Here is a 12609-nt window from a genome sequence, read left to right on the forward strand (position 1 = left end):
ATGGAAATCATTTGCAGAAAAGCTGACAAGTACAAACATCCATCGAAGAGGAACTCACATCCACTACACTTTCAATCATTGGAATTGCACAAAATTTGGACGAGAATTGCCTGCACGCAACACCAACAGAACTAAGGCTATTTAGGAAGGGAAAACATAGCAAATTCATTGCAGCCTGGCAAGTCTTATTCTGGTCCATGGCACGCAAAGCTTTGAAATAGGAGACTGCACCTAAACAAGTATCACATTTCACTTTGGTCAGAGTAATGTCGTAATTGGAGTAACTATCCACACATTGTTTTTGTTCACTCAGGGTTTTGTTCAGCCTACAATTACATCGCATCTTATGCTCTAAATACATGGACAGTTTCGCAAGGCCTCGAGCAAATTCCAATCGGGCACTCGTTATATTTTGAGCCGTCGATACATCAACGATCTTTACTGTGGGAGCAATGTTGTACTGAAGTAATGAATCTTGAAGACCGGTAATGATTGTCGTAAACTTGAATTAAGGAATAACCATCGGTTGAAATCGGGAATCGGATTCTCTCTTAATGTATAATAATCGCTCACAAGCATTTGTACACTTACATCAACTGCCTCAATATGATTCGTTCTCCAATTGAAAAATACAACGACTATACAAAGAACTATCCATGCAACCGAAGATCTCATTTTGATGATGAATTTATTCTTGATTTAAAGAGCAAAAATGCGCCTTTCTTTGGGATATTTGAATTAAATAATTTTTTTGATGGAACGAATCGAGGCCTGTTCGACCATGACGAATTAATTCTTCTGATCTGGTGATCTTGTTCAAAAGGATTTAATCGAAAATATTGATTGAATTAATGTGGTGTTTGGAGTGGACAACCTTGGAGTATACTAGGTAGCTGTTTGTTCCTTGTTCTTCCATTTTAAAAAATGTCTCTTCATCAACCGAAAGTCAACCACGATAATAATCAAACCATCATCAATGGTGCCGAGAGAGAACAACAGATCCATCGGTCATCTTCGAATGGAGAACATGGAGAGGATGCAAATCACCTTCTCCATTCAACTAAACCTCTTCGACTGGCATTTGACAAATTTAAAATGAACGAGGACAGCACCACAAGAAAGAGTGATGAAGGCTCCGACGAGCAGCAGCAAAAAGGAGTACCTAGAAATCTAAAATTAAACATAACATCGATGAGTGGGAGCAGTGGTCAATCATGGTTTTCTGGATCTGATTCAGCAGGATCGTCATCCATTGATTCATACAGCAAACGATTACTACAAATTAAATCACCTCGTTATGGGGCTGATTTTAAAATTACTGAAGAGGGAATTAAAATCAAAGGAATGAGTGTTTTGGAGTATAGAACCTTTTACCAGTCACAGCAACAGCAGAATTCATCCACGAGTGACCATCATTCTTCATCCTCGCATGGCAATTTTCCTCTCAATTTCAAAATTACTTCTGTGGATGACTTTCATAAATACCCAATGAAAGAACTTGGAAATGGCTCATTCGGAATTGTATTTAGAGTGGCTATTTCCAATCCACAAACAAATGAAAAACTCTATTTTGCTGAAAAACGTGTTACAGACACGTCACAAAAACAGTTGGATTTGATTTTTAAAGAAGTTAAAACAATTTTTGAATGCGACTCACCATACCTTATAAAGCTGCACGAATGTTATTATAAAGAATGTACATATTATAGTAAGTACGAAATAAGATCTGTCTCGATTTAACAAGGCATAGTGTAAGTCATAATTCTATGAAATATATTGGAGTGAATTGAAACAATTTATATCGTTCAGGATTTTGGATTTTATGTCCCTAGGATCACTACAAAAATTATATACACGATACAAAAATTATCTTGAAACTGTAGAAAAGAAGCCATATTCAATTCCTGAAGCTGTAATCAGTGTGATTGTTAGCAAGACCCTAAAAGGTCTGCTTTATCTTCATGTTAAAAAACATATTTTACATAGAGATTTAGTAAGTAGTTGAAAAATTAATTTAACCCATTATTAAATCAAGATCAAAAGAAACCTGCAAATATTTTGTTAGGTATGTGGTTTTTATGGCAATATTCATTATAATTTTTAAAAAAATTGATCAATTTTTAGATGACAAGGGTTATGTGAAAATCTCAGACTTTGGACTGGTTGGAATTAAGGAACATGAAATGGGCATGAGTAACTCAAAAATAAATTCCTCCCACGAGCACTCTCTCACCATTTGGCAAACATTTACTGGAAGTGTCACCTACATGAGTCCAGAGCGATTGAACAATGAAGGTAAGTTTTTCAATCACACCATACTTACTTGTAATCACATGTAATCACACAGCATACAGCTACAATAGCGACATTTGGTCTATTGGAATTATCACGGTTGAACTCTTTCTTGGCGAGTAAGTGATTTTGAAATATCACATATCATTCTTGTGTTGACTTGTCATCCATATATGATTCAATGTAATTGACAACAGATATCCCCTTCCCAATGCGAACATATTTACTCTTGGATCCATGACGCGAGAAGAAATTTGTGAGCAATGCATTTCAAAGCTTAAGGCCAATCATGCCAGTGTTGAATTATGTTCATTTGTGGAAACATGTCTACTCAAGTACAAGGACCTTGGAGAACGACCTGACATCAATGGTACCATTCTAAAACACCCATTCATCAAGACACATGAATCATTCTCTCTTCGTTCGTGGATTAAATCAGAATATATTGCCAAATGTTACACCAAGAGAGAAACCTCTACCACACCTCGAAAGAATTAAGAATGTGTGTGAGGCGCTTTTCAATGAAAATAATGAAAATGCATTCAAGTGAAATGAATTTGACTCTGTCCTCCTTATGGAGCAACTGTATATTGTATATACTCCTCAAAGCACACCTGCTCCTTCTCTTCATCCAGAGAATGATGTTCTTGCGCACTCAGTTATGGAGAGACTCCAATCAAAAACAACTCTCTCTTGCACAATATGAACCCAAGTCATGCAATAATATAACAACCGAGTGGTCATTGAAACCGGAAATTTCTTAATATCGCAACATTGTCAAAAGCATCTCTCTCTCGAGAGGAACTGGTTCTCAAATTCCCTGAGGAAAAATTTCCAAACTCTTTGTCGTCATTTCCCGATCGGGACATTGAACACAAAAACTTTCACACAAAAAAAAATCTCCTTGTGTCCTTGGTTGCAGTCCAGTCCGACTGAAGAAAGACGACGACAACAACTACAACACTACCCATTATTGTTGCAATCGAAAGAACAACTTGTGTCGTAATAGTAGCATTTTGGCTATTGTATTCAACAAACAAGGAAAAGGTAGGTGTTGAGTGTTCTCGACTCGATTTGAGGGTCAACCCTCATCATTGCTAATTATATTCTTGATCTTGCATCTTTAATCGTGTGGTTGATTTGGTGTTTTTTGACAATCTTGTGGATGGATAATCCAATTTTGGTGAATGGCTAATGTTCATTTTCATCCATCAATTCATCACAATTATCACTTCTTCTTCTTGGATTGAAATATTATCCTGGATGCTGATTGTTATTGCTGCTGGTTGTATTAATTTGAAACAAAATTTACAATTCCAAAAAAAACCATCCTTCTTCCTCCCCCTCCTCTTGATTATAACAATTATTGTACAATAACGCCCATCATCATCACCTTCTTCATCATCTACTCATCCTTTCATCCTTCCTTCCTTCTTTCTTTATTACTATATTAAAAACACGCACACACATCAAACACTCCTCTCATCACTATTTGAATCATTAGCAATCAAAAATTTCAAAAATAGAAAATGAATCATCACTCATCATCCTATTGGTATTTACCAAGTGCTTGGAAGAATCGATATGTTCTTCCGTTCGTTCAAAACTTGCAAGCACAAGAGAAGGATTCTGATATTTTGAATAATCCTTCTCTTTCTGAAAAGGAAAAGCAACAACAACTCTCTGCTCGTAAGCTTGACCGAAAGCAACAAAAGAGATTGAGAGCCATCTTCAATAAGTTTGCATCGGCAAAGGACAGCACAGGAGAACCAGTGATGACCCCTGAGGACTTTGTGAAATCTCTCACGCAAAGAAACATTCCTTTCACCGAGAAGGAACAAGAATTGCAACAACGAGCACAAATTACTTCAAGCAATTTGGATTTATTGTTCCGTGTTGCAGATACTGGCCACACTGGAAAGATTACATTCCCTGAATATGTATTCCTTTTCAAAATGTTGACCACTCCTGAAAGTGAATTCCATCTCTTGTTTAAAATGTTTGATTTAGATAAAGATGGTGCAATTAGCAAGGAAGAGTTCAAGAAGGTGATGAGAACAAACAATCAAAGAGGTGTGGAATTCGATTTTGATTGCGATTTGATGCATAGATTCTTTGGACGTGACGGAACTGGAAATTTGAGCTTCAACCAATTCTCTCAATTTATGAAACTCTTGAATGAAGAAATTAGAAAGCAAGAGTTCCAAAAGCTTGATTCTCAAGGCCGTGGATTCATTTCAGGTGCTGATTTTGCCAATCTCATTACTCAATATTCAGTATCACTTCCACAAAGAGTGAAAGAAAATATGAAAAGAATTCCTGAAAACTCCAAGATTACATATGCAGAATTCGATGCTTACAATAGAGTGATTAGTAACTTGAGTTCTATTGCACAATCGATTAGAGGACTCGCTAGTAGAGAAGGAGATGTCATTACAAAGGAGAGTTTCTCAACTGCAGCAAGACGTGTGACAGGAATTGTTCTGAGTCCAATGGAAATTGACATTATTTTCAACATGTTTGCTTCGAAACCAGAAGAAGGTGTTCTCTATAAACCAGATTATGAAGAATTCATTCGTGTGATGGATGAAAATAATGCAAGAAGACAACATATTTTGGACAGTTGGAGTAGAGACACAGTTGCACCTGATGGTTTGCATGAAATGACTTTCGGAGAACGATTTTTGAATGGAGCTGTTAAAGTTGCAACTAAGACTCTGTATGGTGGTATTTCTGGAGCCATTGGTGCTTTTGCTGTCTTCCCAATTGATATGGTCAAGACACGTATGCAAAATCAAAGAAGAATGTTAAATCAGGGAGGAACTCCACCAAAGAATCAAATCATTTACAAGAACAGTCTTGATTGTTTCAAACAAATTTACCAATATGAAGGCATTCGAGGTTTCTATAGAGGTCTAATTCCACAACTTATTGGTGTGTCACCAGAGAAGGCCATTAAATTGGTCACCAACGATACTTTGCGTGATTTATTCGGAAAGGAAGGAGATGAAATCTACTTCCCATTGGAAGTGTTGGCTGGTTGTGGTGCTGGTGCCTCTCAAGTTGTTTTCACTAATCCAATTGAAATTGTTAAGATTAGATTGCAAGTTCAAGGTGAATTGGCAAGAACTGAAGGAATTGCTCCAAAAGGAGCCATCCAAATTTGTAGAGAATTAGGTTTTGCTGGTTTATATAAGGGTGCTTCTGCTTGTTTTGCTCGTGACATTCCATTCTCTGGTATTTACTTCCCATTGTATGCCTTCTTGAAAGAATACTTTAGAGAAGAAGGTGCTACTGAAACGAGTAATGGTCGATTGTTCATTGCTGGTTCTATTGCTGGTGGTATTTCTGCTGCATCCACAACACCATTCGATGTGATCAAGACCAGACTTCAAGTTGAAGCTCGAGCAGGTCAAACACAATACAGAGGTATTGTACATTGTGCCAAGACCATTTTCAAGGAAGAAGGTGTGACTGCATTCTTCAAGGGAACTGTTCCAAGAATTTTGAGAAGCTCTCCTCAATTTGGTGTGACATTGTTGGCCTATGAAGCTTTGCATCGTTTCGTGTCACCAGAGCACTCAAAGAAGGAAGAAAAGGAGCAAATCAAGAGCTTGCCTGCATCTGTACCTGTAGATGAGCAAGATTTGGAAAATTTGAGACAACTCTTCTATTTGAGAACTCAGGGAATTTCTCAACTTTTTGGTGGTGAAAAGAAGTAATCAACCACAACACCTAGATCTCTTCATAATGATTGTTGTATCATATTTCTGTCATCATATTTTGTTATAGTGTAACATTTCTCTTTTATTTATTAAAGGCTTTTTGGAATTTCATTATTTCTTAGATAGCATTGTGCCCTTTAATGTTGGTGAATTCATTTCTGTGGTGTGAAAGAAGTGCTGAAACATTTGATTCTTTCTTGCTGGAAAATAGGTAGCAACATGAGCTCCATATTGGTCACAGACAATTTCGAAACTAGTGGCGGAATTCGTCTCAATGTATTTCATGCGCGTTTTGTTGTGGTTCGCAGTGGACTTATCCCAAGTAAACTCGATGAGGTGTTCAGGTGTGCTTAATTGTTGGCCCAACTCAACTAGTGATTGCTCCAACCACTTCTTTTCTTTCTTATTTCCTCTCTCTTGGCAAAATCTAAGTTTGCTTTGTTTGATAATTTCCACGTCCTTTTCAGAGAGTTGAATATTTTCACCAACTTTTGATTTTCTAATTTCAAGGTAGGTGTCAAAATTCATGAACTTCTTTACAGGTTTGAATTTTTCCAAAGTAATGCCAAAGAAATATTCGGCACATGCCAAAATATTATAAATGGTCACCTCCAATTCGTAGTCTAATGAGGGGTTTCCTATTTCATTAGAATTCACATATTGAAATAAGGAGGGCTTTCCTTGCAGGAAATAATGCCATTTCGCTCTAAATGAAAGAGAATTAACACATTGAGGATCATTATCAAATTCTGAGAGTAGATGAACAATTTCTGGATTGGGACGACAGTGGCTCGGTAATAAACTCCAATCATACTTTTGATCTTTCTTATTAAAAATTAATTGATTAATAAATAACTCAAAAATGTTCAATTCTTGACAATCTCCAAAAGGTTGCTGATCTCTAAATGAAAAACTTAATTGTCTTAATTGTGGAGCAAAATTAATTTTTTGACTATACATGAACTGCATCCATGATACAATTGAAATTTCTGCTTTCTCTAAATTCTCGTTTTCGAGAGTTGATAAGATAGAGACCATGAAGTTATCAGTATAATTATCTTTCGAATCAATATTCTCTTGATACATCGAGTTGCTATGGAAGCAAGTGCATTTGGATATTTCCGTGACCATATTCTCTGGTATTAACTCTGCTTCATGCATGAGATGATATAATTCGTTTCTATACACAAAATACGGATAGCGTTCTGGATAATTCACACCCTCATTCACATATCGATCACAAAGACATGTCAGGTATATCAATAAAACAGCCTGTTTCATCATGAGTGACCATTTTCGATTGGCCACAACTATGGAAAGTCTGCGTAAGCACTCTTTGAAACTCTGCTCATCTTCACAATCCAAGTTTTTGCCGATAAAATCAACAATATGTCTACAATGCAGCATTAACTGATCCAGCTCCATATCTACATGAAAATCGACAGATTGATGACAGTCTTCACTCTCATTTCCTTGCTGAACAATCAAAAACAATGCTCTTGCAATCATCTTGGGCAATACGCAATCAACCTTCCACCACTCTTTGCATAATCTAAAAACAATCGGATTCATTTGCTCTTCTAATTTGTAAAACATAAATCTCACCAAGTGAGCCTCATTTGGAATATCCTCACGTTGTTGAGTCATCAATTGTACATTCAATAATTCATAGCATGTTGTATGAAACCTCCAACAAGCAATCAATGGACTCATTATCCCGAATCGTACATGATGTTTTGAATTGATTTCCGGACAATTCTGACAACTGTGCATCTCTCCGTTTCCTTTTTTCATCATAGTATGATAGGATCCGACAAAGACAGAATCATCATTACTATTGCAACAACAACAACTCATTCGACAAGAACACCAATGAGAAACAATACCCACTGGAAAAGCCTTGTAAAAGTAAAACATTTTTTCTTTTTCCTCAACAACCGAAAACGCGCACTCAAGGAACAGAGTGTACTTGCTCTCAATTTTCATCTCAATCTGATGATGAACATCTCTATTGAGAATGCGCTCTCAATCAAGCATGATGGTTCGCATGCGCCCTGGCTTGCTTCATGATTGGAAAAAGACCACTTCCATGAGGTGATGATCTGTGATTTCTCACATAATCATGCACCTTGCATCTTCTTCTGAAACGGGAGGTGAATCTCTTGCATTCTCTTGTGCCTTGCATGAGGTCCATGGATTCGAACGAGTGGTTGTTGTTGTTGTTGTTGTTGTTATTTGTTGTTGTTGTTACCACAGTTTGAATTGGCAGTTCAACACCTTTGCTCCTGGAGCACCCTCTTGTTCCGAACCGAATGAATCCATTCCAAAAAACATCAACCACTGTATACGTGAGAATACGTGTCGTGTAGCACTAGAGGAAGAGCCTTCCCTTGCGTGGATTGAATTCAATGATTTTCATGAAAACTTTCGACTCTGCATTTACAGGTGAGTAGTCTTTCTTACGGAAATATGATGATTTCACAACAATAACAACAACAACAAATATAATCACCTCACGACCACATTTATACATTCTTTGTGTGCTTGTACTTCTAAATGTCACATCTCTTTCATGGCAATTGTTCATCATCATCATCGCTACTTTTAATCTCTTTTCTTGTCATTAAAATCCAAATAGAGACTCTCAGGTTTCACTTTTTCTCTTTCTTTTGAAAACATCATCGACAAATACATCATCAACAAGGTTAGAAACAATTAGAAACGACAACCGTCTCACAATTCTCTCTTCAATTATTCTCTTCAGAAAGAATTCATTTTGGGAATATAAAAACACCACCACAACGACAAGAACAACTTTCTATTGTCTCTTCTCACGTTCAACACAACCACTACAAACAACCACTACAACAACATTCTGAGATTTAAATTGATCGACCACCATTGTCAAGCATTTCATTGTTGTTGTTCATCTTCTTCGATTGATTATTCGTAAACTTGAAGTCAAAGTTAATAGATTACCTCATGGTTCTCGAATCCTTACATGAAGTTGGTGTGCTCTTCGAATCAGATAAGGAGAATCGTTCATCCACAAATATTGGCAAAGAACAACGATCACGATCCAATACCATGCCATCCTCTTCTGCAAGTTCACAACAAGAACAACCTGGAGACGATCGATTAAAAGCTGAACTTTCAAAGAGACAACGAGGTGTCTATTTAATAAGTTTGTCCTTGGGTTTGATCCTGGCATGCATTGTGATGTGTGTCTCAATTCCAGTCACTGTTGTCGTGGTGAAAAATATTGAAGACACGCGATTGTTGAATGTAAAAGCTGGTGTCACTCAGATTGGTATTACAGCCTTTTTAACGATCAAACGACAAATTGAATTGTCGATGAGCAGTTTGATTTCTATGGCTCAAGTGGTCTATGCATGGAATTATAATGTCACAGACAGTGGGTTTAATGAGATGGGTTTACGATTAAGTGCATTGTATCCAGAGTTGGTTCAGTTTGAATTGGAATATGGATTACGTTTAGCCTATGTCTATCCCAATAATCCATCCATAATTGGAAAGATGGTTGGTTCTGAACCAGAACATTTAAATGCAATTAATAGAGCTATTTCTGACCAATCGATCACAATTTTTGGACCTATTTGGATTAAGAGATTGTCATCTGCTTCACTCATCACTCAATATCCAATTTCCTTTCCAAATGGCTCGTTTTGGGGTCTATCTTCAACATTAATTGCATTTGACACCTTGTTCAAAAGAATTGGTCTCTTTGATGTTCTTGCTGGATATGAATATCAATTGTATGACAATGCACAACAACGAATCTTTTTGGAATCTCGATTGGGAACAAATCAAACAGTGAATGGAATTACAAACAACTTAACCATGATCAGTGATCCAGTGATTGTCAATCAGACAGTTCTCAACAGTGAATATCAACTTTTTTTGAAACCTCTCAAAGGATGGCAACATGATGACATCTTTTGGGTTGAATTGACATTTTCTATTGTACTGAATATTATATTGTTTCTAGTGGTAATATTGGGCGTTTTCCAAATTGTTCAAGACTATTTCAGAAAGAGAGAATATCAAGTGATTCAAAACAAATTGGAAATCAAAGTGTTAGAAAGAACAAAAGACTTGGCTCACAGTCACAATCAATTATCCTTGTTGTTGGATAAAATCTCCTTAGAAGAACAGAGAACGAGAAAGATCTTGAACACCATTGATGATGCAGTTGTGACAATAACTTGTGAAGGATTGGTGATCCATTACAATCATTCATTTTTGAATATGTTTTCTCTAAAGGAAATAGATATTAGAAAGGCTGAAAGAACAACCACCACAATTAACACACTTCTACCAAAACTTAATACTAAAGAAATATTCGAAAAACACAGTGAAGATGATTCGATCACCAACTTTGAAACTATTGGAGTTAGCAAAGCACAAATAGAATTTAATATTCGTATTTCAGTGAATTTTTGTAAAATGTTGAAAAGCGAAATTGTGAAAGGTTCTAGCGTTGTCACCACAAGTAATGAACAAGAGCGAGTGGCTGTCTTACTTATTCACAGCAATACAGACCGATCTGCACTCTTGAAGAATTTGAAAGAAAAAGAGAAGCAATATAATTTGCTCATGGAGAAAATGGAGTTTAAAGAAATGTTTGACCATCATGAACGAAGAAGTGAATTCAAAGATTTTTGTGCAAAGGAACACAACGATGAATCCATATTATTTTTGGAGGATGTTCAACTCTACAAATCACTGGTTAACAATTTACAACAACGAAGCGAGCTGCAACATGAAATTTACAACAAATATCTTGCTCATTCAGCTCCAAAGCAATTGAACATTTCAAGTGAAGAGCTGGAAACCTATGGGTTTAAAATCAAAAATGGAATTGGACAAATTGATCTTTTTGATTCACTCGAAAAAGTGGTCATCAACAATATTATTTTTGACAGTTTCAAGAGATGGACCATGCAGCAATCAAAAGAAATTGCTTCCAGCACAACTGATTCGTTCACAGCATCCGATCAAAAAGTTTCAGCATTTGCAAGAACTCATGACATGTAAAAACGGAATCATTAATTTAATCTTCGTCATTCAACACAAAGTTGATATCTGAAAATTCTTTCCTAGTTAAAAAAGAAGCAATTTTGGGTAAACGATTAATGACATAGGTCATATCTCCATAGCAAATAGTGAAATGAGCACCACAAGCAACATGAGCAAATTCCTTCACCTTAAGCATTTCAAAAACTGTGTTGCATTTTCCATAATCCAGAAAACTTTGCCCTCTATCATTCTTGCCACATCTCATTACTCGCTTGTCTGTTGTTAAAAGAACGGTATGATCAGTTCCACAATGCATGCTATGAATATAGGTATTGATTGGTACTTTCAGAAACAAATTCTTCTCTTTCAAAGTGCCAATTCCGAGTTGGCCATGAGAGTTTTTTCCGCAAGCATATAAACTTCCATCGGCACACAACACCAATGTGTGGAAATGACCACAACACACCTGGGTAATGGACTTGTTGCTGAATGGAAGGTCAACACCTTGACGAAGAGATATTCTGTCATCAGTGTCACCTCGTTGATAAAAGTAATTCTTTCCCATACTGAAATATTCATTCTTTTCTGTTATGATGACAGTATGGAATCCTCCACTTGCAATTATTTTAATAGGGTTAGTAATGGATGGAAAAGGAGTTGGTTTTAAGGGTTGATCTTGTCTTACAGCCCAGTAACCAGTTTCATCCTCTCCTCCAACAAAAACAGAATTATCATTTGTTAGGATATGAAATCGACTTGTAGTTGGAGAGCTAAAGAACCCTTTGACAGGACTCTTTGTCTCCAAACTTAATTTGTAAAATGAATTTTTGTGAGATAGGTTACTCAGCTTGTTTGGGCTGGTTTTGTAGATTTCTCCATTATCCAGAAATACAAAGGATGAATTTGAGCTACATGCTATTGAGGTTATTCGGTGGGTTCGTGCAGGCTCAAAATCAATCCATTCTACTGTATTATTTGAAATTGTTTCATAAACAGCAAGCTGAGAATTAGAGTTGTCTCCGCAAGCATACAAATCGTTTTCCTCTAAAAGTAATTATGATTCATATCGGTTTATAGTCAACCTTTGATTGACACTCCACTTACCCGTCAAAATCAGTGTATGTCGTTTTCCGCAAGCAATTTGTTTAATTTTGCATAAGCCTACCAAATTTCTCTCATCCAGATTAGCAAAATCAGACAAACACACAGGACCCAACTGGCGATATGTCTTTTGTCGATAGTGATGCGCGGAGATGTTGATAGGTGTTAGAGTTTGAACGTTAGTGTAGGTTCCATTGCCCAATTGACCTAACGTTTGGTTTTTGTGATGATATTAGAAAAACAAGAAATCAGCACAATGTTATTGTGTTCAACAAATGTCCATGATTGGCGATAATAATAGAAATTATTAAATGAAATTTCATCACACAAATAATAACCCGAAATTTTGATTCCAACCGAAGACTTGTTATTTGAAAATATCATTTTGTAGTTGTGGAATACATACCATGCTCGTTGGCTCCGGATGCATAAAACATGATGATGGTGTTGA

At 36.5% G+C, this 12609-nt stretch overlaps 6 protein-coding genes across 6 annotated transcripts; 3 read left to right on the plus strand and 3 right to left on the minus strand.

The window, feature by feature from the left end:
* Positions 1-7: 7 nt before the first annotated feature.
* FDP41_001116 (uncharacterized protein) lies at positions 8-675 on the minus strand (the record flags this gene model as incomplete). Its single annotated transcript, XM_044701538.1, has 2 exons — positions 8-502; positions 592-675. The coding sequence occupies 2 exons, from the start codon at positions 673-675 to the stop codon at positions 8-10; spliced, it is 579 nt and encodes a 192-aa protein (XP_044564676.1).
* A 249-nt stretch (positions 676-924) lies between these two features.
* Positions 925-2790, plus strand: FDP41_001117 (uncharacterized protein; the record flags this gene model as incomplete). The annotated part of the gene is made up of 6 exons (XM_044701549.1): positions 925-1708; positions 1884-1993; positions 2044-2065; positions 2125-2295; positions 2348-2411; positions 2490-2790. 6 exons carry the CDS (start codon positions 925-927, stop codon positions 2788-2790), a joined length of 1452 nt encoding a protein of 483 aa, XP_044564677.1.
* Positions 2791-3821: 1031 nt separating this feature from the next.
* Positions 3822-6014, plus strand: FDP41_001118 (uncharacterized protein; the record flags this gene model as incomplete). The annotated part of the gene is made up of 1 exon (XM_044701560.1): positions 3822-6014. One exon carries the CDS (start codon positions 3822-3824, stop codon positions 6012-6014), a length of 2193 nt encoding a protein of 730 aa, XP_044564678.1.
* A 114-nt stretch (positions 6015-6128) lies between these two features.
* On the minus strand, positions 6129-7664 carry FDP41_001119 (uncharacterized protein; the record flags this gene model as incomplete). The annotated part of the gene is made up of 1 exon (XM_044701571.1): positions 6129-7664. One exon carries the CDS (start codon positions 7662-7664, stop codon positions 6129-6131), a length of 1536 nt encoding a protein of 511 aa, XP_044564679.1.
* Positions 7665-8999: 1335 nt separating this feature from the next.
* Positions 9000-11075, plus strand: FDP41_001120 (uncharacterized protein; the record flags this gene model as incomplete). The annotated part of the gene is made up of 1 exon (XM_044701582.1): positions 9000-11075. One exon carries the CDS (start codon positions 9000-9002, stop codon positions 11073-11075), a length of 2076 nt encoding a protein of 691 aa, XP_044564680.1.
* Positions 11076-11091: 16 nt separating this feature from the next.
* FDP41_001121 (uncharacterized protein) lies at positions 11092-12595 on the minus strand (the record flags this gene model as incomplete). The annotated part of the gene is made up of 3 exons (XM_044701593.1): positions 11092-12101; positions 12162-12365; positions 12565-12595. 3 exons carry the CDS (start codon positions 12593-12595, stop codon positions 11092-11094), a joined length of 1245 nt encoding a protein of 414 aa, XP_044564681.1.
* Between the last annotated feature and the right edge of the window lie 14 nt (positions 12596-12609).

Source organism: Naegleria fowleri (genome assembly GCF_008403515.1).
Source record: "Naegleria fowleri strain ATCC 30894 chromosome Unknown tig22, whole genome shotgun sequence".
NCBI classification, from domain to species: Eukaryota; Heterolobosea; class Eutetramitea; order Acrasida; family Naegleriidae; genus Naegleria; species Naegleria fowleri.